This window comes from Lolium rigidum, chromosome 5 (genome assembly GCF_022539505.1).
Source record: "Lolium rigidum isolate FL_2022 chromosome 5, APGP_CSIRO_Lrig_0.1, whole genome shotgun sequence".
Classification (NCBI taxonomy): domain Eukaryota; kingdom Viridiplantae; phylum Streptophyta; class Magnoliopsida; order Poales; family Poaceae; genus Lolium; species Lolium rigidum.
In genome coordinates this window covers 103,700,528-103,714,818 of record NC_061512.1, presented here as the reverse complement: position 1 = coordinate 103,714,818, position 14,291 = coordinate 103,700,528, and the positions used below count along the sequence as shown (strand labels likewise).

The following is a 14,291-nucleotide window of genomic DNA, read 5'->3' as shown; positions in this document are numbered from 1 at the left end:
CTTCCAAGAGGTTGTCACTTTTGATGAAGTAGAGACCATCCATGGCGTGGAGGCGGACGACAATGAAACCAGCCTGAAAGGAGAAGAGGCAAGCGTGGATAGACACAATGTGGGAAGTCATAGGCAACACCACCATTTGAGAAGGAAGAAGGAACCCCCTTTGATCTCTTGTTTCTCGAACCCCAATTTGATCCTTGAATGTTGAACTACCCCATGATGATAAACTGTCATTCGTAGTAGCTAGGGAACATCGTTATGAACTACTATTTGTACTAGTTAGGGCTGATTTCGTGAACCGCTAACTTCGTAAGTCTGTAACTGTCATGAACTGAGATTTCTGTGTCATGGAAGATGATAGTATGGTAAGGCTACCAATTGTATAGAAGAGATAACTTTTGGCATGCCTGGATGGTATCAAACATGCGTAATCTCATCTCCATCGAGATTTTGGAGTTCGCTGCAGGCAAACAAAAAAAAAGACTTTTTTATCCAAACCATGCAGCCCAACCTACTGAACGCGCATGTACCCTTACATCATTGCGCTAGTGAGCCACGAATCAGGCTACCAAAGGGCTCTTAATAAATCAGTTTGTACGTGTGAATGTTGGACCTGAGCGTTTAAGCTCGTTCGGATAAGCTCCTATTTTCAGAGGGTCCTAATCCTAGCTAGACACCCCATCTGCTATCACAAACTAACTAATCAATGTATCGACCACATTATTCTGTTAGTTGCCATACCAACTACTAACATGTTGCTGGTACAAAATCGAATCTTTGTGCCCCTATAATGTACTCCATATTCTCTCACTAGAGCAGTCATCAACGCAGCTTTCACACTGAACATTCATTAATTAATCAGATAAAACAGTACACTCTTCCTCGCTTACTTCAGCATATCCGAATTCAAATTTTGCAGATTAACCAGATATATATGCAGGAACCAGAAAAGATTATGTACTCCCTCCATTGAATCAATTAATTTAGATTGGGGAGTAATATATTTCCCAGCATCATTTATCACACTTAAGTTGTGACTCTCAGCAAAATCGTGACAAATTGTGGAAAATTGTAGTCACCAACCAAAATCGTGACAAATTGGGGAAAAATGTAGTCTCCAACCAAAATCGTGACAAATGTAGTCTCCAGGCCAGGCTAATATTTGATTATACAGGATACCAACCAAAATCTAACTCTTCGGCATATCTATTCTAAGTATATGTGTATGTATTATCTCCATTCCGAAATATAAGCATTTTCGAAATGTAGTAGCTTTCTAAAAAAAAGGCTTATAATTCGGAACGGAGGTAATAGTATCTAACCCCAATTGATAAAATAGATATAAATAAATGTATTTCACTAACACAGAAGAACAGATATACAATGCATGCACACACACATGGCTGTAAAGTTTCTATCTGACCATAAAGCGAATGCAGCACATCCGGCATGAAAGGCTGGATATCATTGCCTAATCCAAACACTGTCTTTCAAGCTACAGAATCAAGTTCGTGATGGTTGGAAGAGAAGCACGAGATGGATGATCGACTCCACTCAAAGCCACCCTAGCCTAGGGAGGTTAAGAGCATCCCCACTCGTTGGCGCTCCCCACGCCCAAATCCGGCGAAATTTTCGTCCGGATTGGAGGAAGATTTGGCGTGGGGAGTAGTAGTTTCCCAGCCGCGTGCCCAGGCGAAGTCGACGATGCGAATTTAAAAAACGGAAACTTGACAAACTACGGCTAAATTCGGGTGAATATAGACTAAATTTAATGATATTTAGACTAAAACGGGAGGAGTTCATACATAGAGGCCGAATTCGACTATATTTCGAATTCGGCTAGGGAATGCAAACGCTAATTTTAAAACACGGCGCTCTACATGCTGAAATGGCGGTAGAACACCGTGTAGTCGCCGTCGCCGTCGTCGTCGGAGCCGTCGTCGTTGGCCTTCGGCTGCGCCGCCTGGCTGCTGCTGCCCTGGCCGGCGTCTCCCCGCCCCGGGGATGGCTTGTACCAGTCGTCGTCGGAGGACTCGAGGTCGACGACGGGGACAGCGACGCCGGATGGAGGTGTCGCGAGGACGGCGGTACCGCGCGAAGTCGTCGTTGGCGGTTGGAGTGGCGCGGGCGGCGAGTTGGCGTGCGGCGGCCGGGTCCGGCGGCCGCCGCTGCTGCTCCTCCTCACGGCGCTCCCGGTCGCGCCTGGCCCGGTCCGGTGCGGCGTCGTCCGCGCGCTTCTCCTCCTCCATGTCGTGCAGCGACCCGGCGATCGCCTCCGCCATCGCGGCGTCCTCCGCGCGCTTCGCCTCCTCCTCGGCGAGCCGGCTTGCGGCGGCGGCCTCTTTCTTCGTCTTCTTCTTCCGGCCGTTCTGCGGCTCGGAAGGCTGTTCTCGGATGACGAGGGCGCCGGCTGCTGCGCCCTGCGGTCGCCGGCGGAGACGCCGGCTCCTTCTTGACGCGCACCGGCGTCGAAGGCGACGTCGCCTCCTCCTCTTCACCGGCGCCAAGGATGACCTCGGCGCCGATCCGGAAGACGACGAGCTGGCAACCATGCGCCGTGGCTGCCGGACGTTTCCCGACGGCGGCTCGCCGATGCCCTCGATGCCGATGGAGGGGGCATCGTGAGCACCGGGAAGTTGCCGCCCTCGATGTGCTCGAGGACGGCCTCGAGTGTCCGGCCCGGCGCGCTCCACCACCGTCGGCGGCCCACGGCGTTGTTGCGCGCAGGTGGAGGCGGCGGGCCGTCGTAGGCCGCCAGCTCCCGCTCCCACCGCCGGAGGAAGTAGGAGTTCCACCGCGTGTAGTTGTCGGGGTGGTGGCGCGGGTCGGCGCGCTCCTCGTCGGTCATCGTCATCCGGCGCGGAAGACGATGCGATGAGGACGACGATCGGCTTCTCTCGCCGACAAGTTGGGGCCACCAGACGCGCGGGAAGTTTCCTCGCCGTTTCGCGCGCTTTTCACTCGTCCGGAGTCCCCGAGCGCTCCCCGGGGGCCGGGGATGTCGTGGGATCGCCGGATGGATTTAGGCCCAAATCCGGACGAAAACGAGGAACCGGGGGCGCGACTGGGCCGAATTTCGCCGTCCGGATGGAAAAAACGCTCGCCGGGGGCCTGTTCGGGGGGACGAGTGGAGATGCTCTAAGAAACTACCAACCACCTCAACAAAAAGGATGGCCACTAACATGTGCAGCCAGCAACCATAACTTGACCCACACACTAACCCAAGCCCTTTTTACTAATCATTCCTTCATCATCAATCCATCACATGTACAAAGGGTTAATTAGGGGGCACACTGTTCTACTGGAAACAGATAAGATTTTGAGGGGCCCATGATCAAATAATAGTGGGCATTTACTTTTAAACTGTGGACTTACATTAAGTCATACATGAATTGTTTGTAGCCTTGACTTTTCATGACAAAACTTGTTGATAATAATTGTTGTGGTCTGTAGGAGTCTAGCAACGGTTTTGAGTTGGTTGACACATAATGTAAGAATCTAGTGTTCTAGAAAGAAAGAAGAAGACAAGAATCTAGCCACAGGTCAGCCGATGAGAAAAAAGAGACAGGGTATTCTTGTTTCTTGTACTTCAAAGATTGATAAACTGCCACAAACCCATATGCTGTTATGCTCCGAAAAGAGTTAACATCATCTGTTTATCTACAAACGAGTGCAAAGTATGAACTAGGATTTCCAATGATGTTTACATGCTTCATCGGAAGCCTGCAACTATGAAATCATTGATATTTCTGCAAAATGTGGAGGCAGGGCAAAGATAAGCAGCTCCTTCTGCCCAATATTAGACCTTTCAATCACCTGAGAAACTTGCAACAAGTAGACTGCCTCCACGCTTCCGTTTCTTGGTACACAATGATACCAGCATAGCAAAAAGTTTTAGAGCGAATGGACGTCAGCTGCTGGAAATGCAGGTTTTGGAAAATCATTGATCCGTCTGGTAATCACACCCTAGATCGTTTCAAGTACACCATGACTGCTGCGCCACCAAGAGCAACTGTACCAGCCATAAGCCCAAATTTAACAGTAGACAGCCCGCTCCTGCGCGGAGGTGCTAGCTCCTGCAATGGTTTTACCACCTCTGCTTTCGAACTTAACTCGTCCTCAATATGCAACTTCAAAACCTGACAGGAATTTTCACTTCGATGAGTTGGAGAAAGCAAACACCAAATACTCCTGGAATTCACAGTATCTACATCCTATAATGCAGAATACCTTCAGCCCAGATGATTTGGCATGGAGCACTGCACCAGCAAGATCGGTATCAGTAGTTAGTAGCACTCGGTCACCCTCATCATCTTCATACTACATTCAACATCAGGATTAAAAAAATAAGTTAGGCAGTGCAGGCAAATATTTTACTATCAAGTGGGAGTTAATGAATGATGGCTGAAAAGATGACTCTTGCAATCTATATGTAGCATCGCCAATGAGGTACAAAGAGTGCTGATGCTAACACAAGAATCATATAACATATAAGCATATAAGGATCACTTTCCTCTTTAAAGTGAAAGGCATTGATTTCATCACTGACAAGACAGAAAAATCGAAAGCTTCACATTTACTATCAGACTCAGACACACTTAATCTCTGTAGTTCTACAAGCCTACTGTAAAATTGGAAAGCTTTCATCCAAAATAGTTAAGTTTACCAAGAGTTGTATGCTATCCTTTCCATCAACAATACTCAATCTTTGCCTTACAGAGGACACAAGCTCGTCCAAGGACTCCGAGCCTGTAGCATCAACATTATACAAGTTAAGAACTGGTTATATTTGGAGCCATGAAACAACATCAACATATTTGTGCAAACTATCAATCGAGCACGTACCACAAGTAAATCTATGCACACGCCCCTTCCGGTCATGAAGCTTAAAAGCAAACGAATTGCCAATAATAGGAGGATATATACTACTCTTTCCATCCCCAAACTCTGATGCCACAATTAAGGATGCTTCGCTGATCCAGGTATGAGAGCACTGTATTAGGGAAAAAACAAATAAAAAGCAAAATCCACAAAGTACCATCAACGAACCTACGGCTATCAAATTCATCATCTGGAGGATCCAAAGCAAGAGCAGAGTCCCAAAACCTCTGCATCACTGAGTTTGCCACCTCATTAGCAGTCCCACTGCCTCCTTCAACCTGAAAATAAAGAATTATATTCTAAAATTTAGGATAGGAATCTTTGGCAGAGCATAAGAAAAGGACTGGAAGGAGTTAGGGATCACCAATTGAATGGCTGCATGTGTAAGTTGCAGGACATCCAGGCATGCAGCAATTTGCCCCTCTGTTCAGGAAATTGAATATATGTACCAGATGAAGTACCAGGAACTCAAGGTCTATTCACAGCTGAGACAAGAATCAGATCATACCTCTGTCAAGAACGGGAATGTGCAAGAATTTTCCATCATGCATTATATGTAGCGCATCAAGAATTGTCGTGTCTAATGTAGCACAATCTGGATTTGCGGTCATCACCTTTAAAGTCACAATTAATACAGTAAGTTATAAGAAATTATACAAAATGGTATGCCATTTCAAGCAAGACAAATTTAAGTAGGACGGGGAAACCTTTTCTACTAGGGTCAATTCAGGCGAAAGATTCTGTGAGACAACACGCATAAGAACATCTTTTGAGCTGCATTTCAGAATCACGTATCTATAAGAAACTGGAATAATAACAATATCGTTATTATTAACAACAATAATAACAATCATATGGTGCTACTCCAGGTTACTTACGTAAAGATTCCCTGCACCGTGTTCCCTGTAGTAACAACCACTGAATTTACTCGAAATTCACGCATTTTTTGTGTTGCCACATACACAGGATCTGAAGGTGAGACAATTGCTACCCTGAAAGTTGAAAGTGTAGTGCCTCTCAGTATCCAAACATTTTGCTGACAGTTAAGAGAAAATAGTCAAAACAAACAAATACTGTACTTTGTGCTCTCCGTGACTATGGTTGACAGAGAAGGTTTGAACATCCGCTCCCTTAGAGTTTCTATGAAAGCAGAAGGAGCTGTATGCAAACAGTTAAAACCTTGAAGTGATTGGTAAGACAAGACTACACCAAAATATAGGTACGTAAGGACAAGTAACATGCTTAAGAAAATCAAACATATGCACATTAGCATAATACAAACATACAATGTAACTTTGCATTACAATATGATATACTTGATACATTAGCATAATAAGGACACACTTTTTTTAAGACAGATAAACATATCATGCTTATTACTCACAATATAGACCATTCCTATTATGCACCAGGGACCAGGGTACTACTTCCAGGATCAAAGAAATTTAAATTAAATATAAATATGTACATAGCAAGACCTGTAAAATTGCCTCCCAGTTGACGCTCAACCCCTCTACAGCCGCTGCTATTGCACTCCCTTGTTCAGCTGCTTTTTCCAATCTCGCTATAGCGTCATAAAGGCATTTTGCAATGTCTAGCATAGCCATAACCTCACCATTTTCTACAACTGGGAGGTGTCTAAATTTACCTTAAATGTGAAAAAACATACAGAAAAATAATGTTAGTGGAGAAAGGAAGAATGAATCCAAACAATTTCTCTCTGCAAGAACATTAAACAACAACAAGCTCACATATACATCTGCTAGTATGCTACTGAATTCATGATGTCGGAAACTCGGCAACATTCCACAGAAATCCATAATGCCCGACCAAATAAATCCAGGAGTCATTTTTTATTGATTGAAATGATACACGGATACAGCTAACTACACCTAAAATTTACCTAAATTACATGTTTTCGTTACATGTGTGAAAAAGGGCAACTTGAGTTGGACACACAATGATTCACCAATATCACATGATTCGATTTGAATATGGTATTCCAACCAAAGATTGTATATTAAACGAATGAAACTTCAAATATAATTCTTATGGAAACACCAAAAATCATGAGTTATACTTTAACTTTAGGATGTAGGCAACTTAACAGTTAAACATGTACATGCAGAGAGCCTCACTAACTAAGAATAATAGCACGAGCAATTCACATTGCATGTAAACTGAATTTCTTCATGATACTCTCCACTTTCAGTTGTTGAGATGAAGTGCCACCCTTGCATCAAAGTTAGTGCTCCGGCAAGTAAAGGGGGTTCTAATATATATTGGTTGTGCTTGAAAGGCAGTTATGAATCAATTGACTAAGCCAATTGCACTATCTTGATTTCGAGCAACAATGCAGCGTGAAACGATATATATCATCTGCTAATACATGACCAATTACTGAAATCCATTTATTCACACATGTGCCAGTTTTAGTAATTAGGTGCTCCCAATGGTTCAACCGAGTCCCTTGAGTTAATTATAACTGAGTGTGATACTCTGGAAAGAGATGGTGAAAAATCATTCAGAGTGATACTACTGCTTTCGATTTTGCTGTTTGCTCGTTTCTGTAAAGTCAGTCTCCTGGCAAGTACTTGTTGTATCAGTTTCTCTACTAAACTGGACCATTCTATCCTTTGGAAAGCAGGACCATTCTGGTCTTTGGTTTAATCTTGAATGTGATACTGCTGGTAATACAAATGACTAATCTGAAACAATCATATATGTTAAAGACCAGACAGCAGAACTGTTTTCTGAAAGTTCAGTTAATTTCTTTGTCAATATTAACTAGGATATACCTTGTCAATGTTAACTTCTTTGTCAGTAAAATCCTAAAATATTTAGCAGACCGAGCACAATAATGGGAATGCCAATATTAACTATGATATACCTTGAACCATCTTCTGCAATGCTTCAATTGCAAGTGAGTCAGAAGTGACATAAGAAGGATTCCGCGTCATGATCTTGGCCATGATGGTTTGCTCCACCCGCAGCCCCTCTGCAATCACTCGTGTGGATATATCCTACACCCCAATTAAAGATTAAAAAGTACATCAGCTTGAAAGCAGTAAACATAGGACATGAGCCACTTGGCATGATATGGCTATCAAGTATTTCCAATTTACTATGCTGTCATTCATTTTAGTACTAGCTAACACAACTCAAAAACAAACTATCCATGTTTTGCCTGAACTAATTAGTTCGTTTTAGCAAGAAACTGCTACTAAACAAGTAGGGTAACATCTGCTTCCAGTTTCCTAACAGAAGGAAAAGAGAAGGCAAGGAAAGATTCACAGCAGCAAGTCAAAATTCCAATGAGTGGGCAACATTTGGTCAAGAAATGACTTGATGAAAAGCCCTAAATCGAAAGAAAAAAAGAACTGGGCGACGTCCATTTGTAAGGTGGCTTATTTTTTGTTAAGCACAATTTACATTTTTCTCCCATGGGATCAAAAACTAATCAAGCGACACCATCATCTGCACAAATCCAATGGCCACAAAAATTAGCTTGCAAGCAAGTAGCAAAATTCAGAATTGTTCTGTTTTAACAGAAAAGGCCACGTGCTAAGGTCCAAACCAAAGAATCCAATCCAGACATCGGTGTTTTCAAAAGAAAGGCGAGAATAGATACTATCGTCCATTCCTCGCAACATTGATCTATCGTATTCTTCTTTTTCATAGCTATAAGAACCACTACGAGAGCATATCCCAGCCACAAAACTCCACCATATAACTAAGAAAGGAAGAGGAATTCACCTTATCGGTGACTATGCCAGATAGGAGGCCCTGGGCGTCGGTGAGTAGCACCGCATCGACCCGCCTCGCCGCCATCCTCCGGGACGCGTCGTACACCGTCGTGCCCTCCGGTATCGTCAGCGCCTTGGACAGCCTCAGTTTCTTCACCGTCCTCTCCCCTCTGGCCAAAACCCAGTAAAGAAACCCAATCTTCAGCAATCCCGGTACGTACCGAGGTGAACGTCGGAAGGAGAGACAAAGCATCGAGGCGCTTACGGGAGGTGCTTGGGAGAGGCCAGCCTCGGAGAGGTCTTCCCATTTCCGTTGGCGCCGGCGGCGGCGTAGGGGTCCTCCGACTTGCGGGAGGAGGCAGAAGACGGCGGCCGGCTGCGCGTGCGCCTCACCGGTGGCGCCGGAGCCGCGGCGGTGCTCATGTAGGTGATTCTGTGGAGAGTCCAACACAGTTACGGCGGCGGCGGCGGCCGGCGAAGTGGGAACAAGAGCAGATTGAATGGTGTTTCTGCTTTCCCTCCTCTCCTCCCGTCGATAGCGCGTGGGTAATTTTATGTTTCAGTCCTTCTAATATTTCTTTTGACGGGAGAGTCCTTCTAAGCTCGAATTATTAAGTGTGCTCGTGGCAGTTTTTTTATAATTAACTCGAGGAAAGGTTTCATTTTTTAAGTAAAAAAATATGCATGAGTTCCACAATGTTTGTATATCAAATTTATTTATACGGTCTCAGCCTAAAGTGACAAGCTTTTAATAGTGCTAACTACATGCCAAAATATGTACCTCATGTCTAAATTAATTAGCGCAAGATGTTACGTAAATTTATTTTGGACCCGGGGGAGTAACTTCTTTCAAAAACGATTCGAGAACGTGTTTGATTAACAGTAATTTGGATTGATTGACCTCTAGCAAGTTTTGTGGGATGCTTACAAGCGAGTATGAAGTGCCCAAGAAAGGTCAATATTGTAACTACTACCTCTGGTCACATTTAATTGACGCGAGTCAACACTACTTACATGCTAAGATTAGCACCTCTGTGTCAATTTAATCCGAGCGGAGGGAGTACTTCCGACAGTGTGTAGCTCAGGTGTGAGTGTTTGGCTTGTCGCGTTTTCAAAATGATCCGTTCTGAATCTTCACTTATTTGCATATATGTGGGTGATATAATCCCTAATTTCGCATTATCTCTCTAGAAATGGTCAACAAATTTATACAAATCTAAGACATATTTTTATAAACCAAGGGAGTATCAGATTACTCATCCATTCTTTGGCTAAGAGGGCAGAGTAAATTGGAACAGAGCGAGTACCACCAAAAGAATATTTGATTCCAAATTGAAACCCAGTGCCATATTTTCGGCACATGTTGTTTGTAATGTCAAAATCGGACTCGCGATATGGAATGACCTTGTATATCGAAACGGGTGAAGGGGCCTTGGTCTTAGGGCACGTACAACGCTCTGAGTCAGCCTTCCCTTAATAGCGCCACGTAGGACAAAATTTGACGTGGAGAGGAGAGAGAGTCGAGAAAGGCTCAAGTCTTCCCTTCCGTAAGAGATCTTCTCCTGTTAAGAAAGAGAAGGCAGATCTTGGCGTTGTACGGGCTGCTTTCCCTTATCCACGCATTTTCCAAATCTTCTGCTCCGGGCGCTATTTTCCCATCTGGCGCGAAATTATTTTCCTTGGCGCGCCAAATTCTTCTTCTCCCCGCGCTAAATCCACTCTCGATGGCATATATTCACATCAAATTAGAGGAAGAGGAGCTATACAAACCCTACCGCCGCCAGCGTTGATCCATCCCAGCCACCACTAGCTACTCCGAGCATGTCTCGTCGGCCGGCGCGGAATGGAGCGGATTCGTTTCTGAGCATGCGCAGTCATGTTTCTCCATCACCAATTCCCGGGTATGCTTCTCCACGGCCGGACTATGTCGGATCCGACAGCGCTGCTTCACATGTTTGGTGGGATGGGGCAGCTGCTAGTAGCCCCAATCTTTCTTCTCCATCAGATTGGTAAGCCTCACGTTCTCTTTATACTAGATGTGTAGATCTCTTCTTATTTCTCTTGATTATCCTGGTTGATTTGGTGATGCACTGCCCATCTAATTTCGTTGCTAACCGAATGATAATGATGCGGTCTGCCCATCTAGTCTTGTGCTTTGCAATTATACTCGGCGTCCCTAATTATAGAGTTCAAATCATCAAGCTTTGTGTGCTGGCTTCTTGCCCGTTAACATACCCCGTTATTTTAACACCCGAGCCTTTTATCCTTGTGTAGGGTAAATGATGTTCACCCAGCAGGAGGTTATGTAAACTTTTTACGGACTCCTGCTAGTTTCCCTTTTCCACATCAAATTCCTAGCCATCCGGACATGCCACAAAAATACAATTTTGTTGCTAGTTCTTCACAAGCACACTCCATTACCAACAACCCAGCCATCTGCTACCAAAAAGACCCAAAAGGGAGCATCCAATAAACGTACACATTCTAGGAGTATTAATCTTGAAGATGGTGATGATGAAGAACCTAGCAATAAAAAACGAATGACATGGACAACAAAGGAGGATGAAAGATTGGTAAGTTTCTAAATTTCTTGCATTCATTACTCCATTTGGCTGGCTATGTACATACGTCAATAATTAACAAAGGTTTCATTCTGCAATGTAGATGGGTGCTTGGCTGAGCAACTCAAATGATGCTATAAGTGGAAACTACAAGAAGAATGACCAGTATTGGGATGCTGTGACTGCTGAGTACAATAGCAACACCTCCGACAACACTCGAAAAAGGCAAATGAAGCAATGCATGAGCCGTTGGCATCGAGTAAACAAAATTGTAAATGATTTCCACGCTGTTTATACAGAGTTAAGCCAAGTATATTCTAGTGGACAGAGTGAATCTGATTTGATGGACAAGGTCCAAATAAAGTATGAGAAGGACCATGGGCCGTTTCTGCATAAGGATACTTGGGAAGCATGCAAAAAATTTCCGAAGTGGATTGCTTATAATGCACAAAACAATGGATCAAAGAAACGCGATGTGGCTGATCTGGGAGATGTGGGTGTTAAGTCATTTCCTGATGACATTCCACGTCCTCCAATGGGGGTCAAAAAGGCCAAGGCGGAAAGAGATGGCAAAGGCAAGAATAAGCAGGTATCAAAGGATATGGAAGAGCTCAATAAGTTTATTGAAGCTCAGGAAGAAGCTAGCAAAAATCGCACTGCAGTGCTAGAAGTACAGAAACGTATATCGCAAGATAAGGTTGAGGCATCACGGCTTGCCCTAGAGGCAGCAAAGGAGAACAAGGAGGCGAAGACAAAATCAAAAATGCTAGAGCAATACACTAAGCTCCTCACACATGACACTAGTGGGATGCCTGATGATATGAAAGCCGAGCATTTGAAGGCAATTTCGTTAATGCGGGAAACATTGTGGGGGAAAAATCATCAGAGTTGAAAGGTACGCATGATACAAATTAGCAGGCTACATAGTTTTACTGTCATGTAACTAGCTGATGAGTTAGCATAAATATTTTGTTTTGTAGTGCTGGCTCTTGACTTGAAGGCCTCTTGACATTTGGGCGCACAATCTACTGGCTGATGGTGTCGGGCTTCAAGAGTTTGAAGTGATTTAGGCATGAAACTCGTATCCGTGTTTGTGTCAGAGTTTAAATTGAACTTGTAGGAATAATTCATATTTGTGTTAGTCTACGACTAGGTGTCAGACTTTTTGTTGGATTACTACTTCTCTAAATTTGTCAAGTTATGCCAGTCTGCTTCATATATGTGTGTTGGATCCGATTTCTGTTGCCTTTGATCGTATTTATACTTACCTAGTTTTGTTCCAAACTGGGGGTATGTCCGTGTGTCTCAAGGAAATCAACAGAGTTTGCATTGTTTTGGATGCAGATTCTGAGATTCACGAGTTGTATTTGTCTTGGAATATTGGGTACTAGTATTGTGTCGTGAATTACAAGGACTTCAAGTCTGATTTTTGTACTATGTGTTTGCTTGCTTTTCACGTCAAAAAGTCTATATATGTACGAAACCCAGCCGTGGATAAATCTTACACACCAAACCATCAAGCTTTTGTTTGCAATTTACATAGACAATGTCTCAATCCGGCGACAGCTCCTCTGACGATTTTGATGCAGTCTATGATGTAGATCCAGCTATGGCGTACACACTAGAAGATTTTTTGGCAGAACAAGAAATTCTAGACTCGATTGGTAGGAAGATTGCAGGAAAGTTGAAGACTCAGCTTGAGGAACAAAGTGCAGAATCTTCTCGCCGTCGAAGTGGACCAAGAAGGCACATACCAAGAGACCATGCAGCAGCACACCAGAAGCTTGTGGCTAATTACTTTTGTGAGAAGCCTCTCTACACGCCGGAGATGTTTCGCAGAAGGTTTCGCATGGGCAAACCACTCTTCCTGCGAATCGTAGATGCCCTCAGCAACTGGTCACCCTATTTTACTGATAGAGTAGATGCCATTAATCGTGAGGGTCTCTCGCCGCTCCAGAAGTGTACAGCGGCAATGCGTATGCTTGCCTATGGGACAGCAGCTGACCAGCTTGATGAGGTGCTAATGCTTGGAGCCAGCACATCATTGGATTGTTTGAGTGCATTTGCGCAAGGTATTATTGAGGTCTTTGGTGGAGAATATTTGCGCCCCCCTACGCCTCAAGAAATTCTTCGTCTTATGGAAATTGGTCATGCTCGTGGCTTCCCTGGCATGTTAGGAAGTATTGATTGTATGCACTGGCAGTGGAAAAACTGTCCAATGGAATGGAGGGGTCAGTTCACAGGTCACCATGGAGTTCCTACTATGATACTTGAAGCTGTTGCGTCATATGATCTTCGCATATGGCATGCTTATTTTGGAGTTGCTGGATCAAACAATGACATTAATGTACTGAATCGATCACCATTGTTCATCAGTACTTTGAAAGGAGAGGCGCCTAGGGTTCAATACACTGTCAACGGGAGGCAATATGACACCGGTTATTACCTTGCTGATGGCATATATCCAGAATGGGCTACATTTGTGAAGTCAATACCGCTTCCTCAGAATGACAAGAACAAATTATTTGCAAAGTTTCAAGAAGGGGCAAGGAAGGATGTCGAGCGGGCTTTTGCTGCACTCCAATCTCGTTTTAGCATTGTCAATCGTCCGGCAAAATTTTGGAAACGTGCAGCCATTGGATCTATAATGCAAGCATGTGTCATACTTCATAATATGATAGTTGAGGATGAACGGAAACCGTTTAACATTCCCTTAGATCTGAATCGCAACCCACACATATCATCTGTTCTACCTCCTGAAGTTATGCAGGGTGCTCACCCTGTGTTTCAAGATGTCTTGCGGAGAAGTGCCACAATTCGTGATCGAGAGACACATATTCAGTTAAAGTCAGATTTAGTCGAGAATATCTGGGATCGATTTGGCGAGCAATAATATTTGTTTTCATTACTTTGAGTCAATTTTACTACATGGTTAATATGTATACCTTTCATGTAGTATGCAATTCTTATGTGTACATTTTATATAAGAGTGACGATATCAATAAATTCATCTTCGCCATGACTTGTTGATCGGCCCTTTTAATTTCTTCCTTTGGCACTAAATACTTGTCGCAAATTTTAAACAAAATATAGGCTAAAATATATA

General features: G+C 43.8%; 1 protein-coding gene and 1 pseudogene across 1 annotated transcript; one reads left to right on the top strand and one right to left on the bottom strand.

The window, feature by feature from the left end:
• Nucleotides 1–3,572: 3,572 nt before the first annotated feature.
• Nucleotides 3,573–9,053, bottom strand: LOC124651887 (annotated as a pseudogene).
• A 3,879-nt stretch (nucleotides 9,054–12,932) lies between these two features.
• LOC124652433 lies at nucleotides 12,933–14,078 on the top strand. Its single transcript, XM_047191443.1, has one exon. The coding sequence runs from the start codon at nucleotides 13,014–13,016 to the stop codon at nucleotides 14,076–14,078; it is 1,065 nt and encodes a 354-aa protein (XP_047047399.1). The 5' UTR covers nucleotides 12,933–13,013.
• Nucleotides 14,079–14,291: the final 213 nt, after the last annotated feature.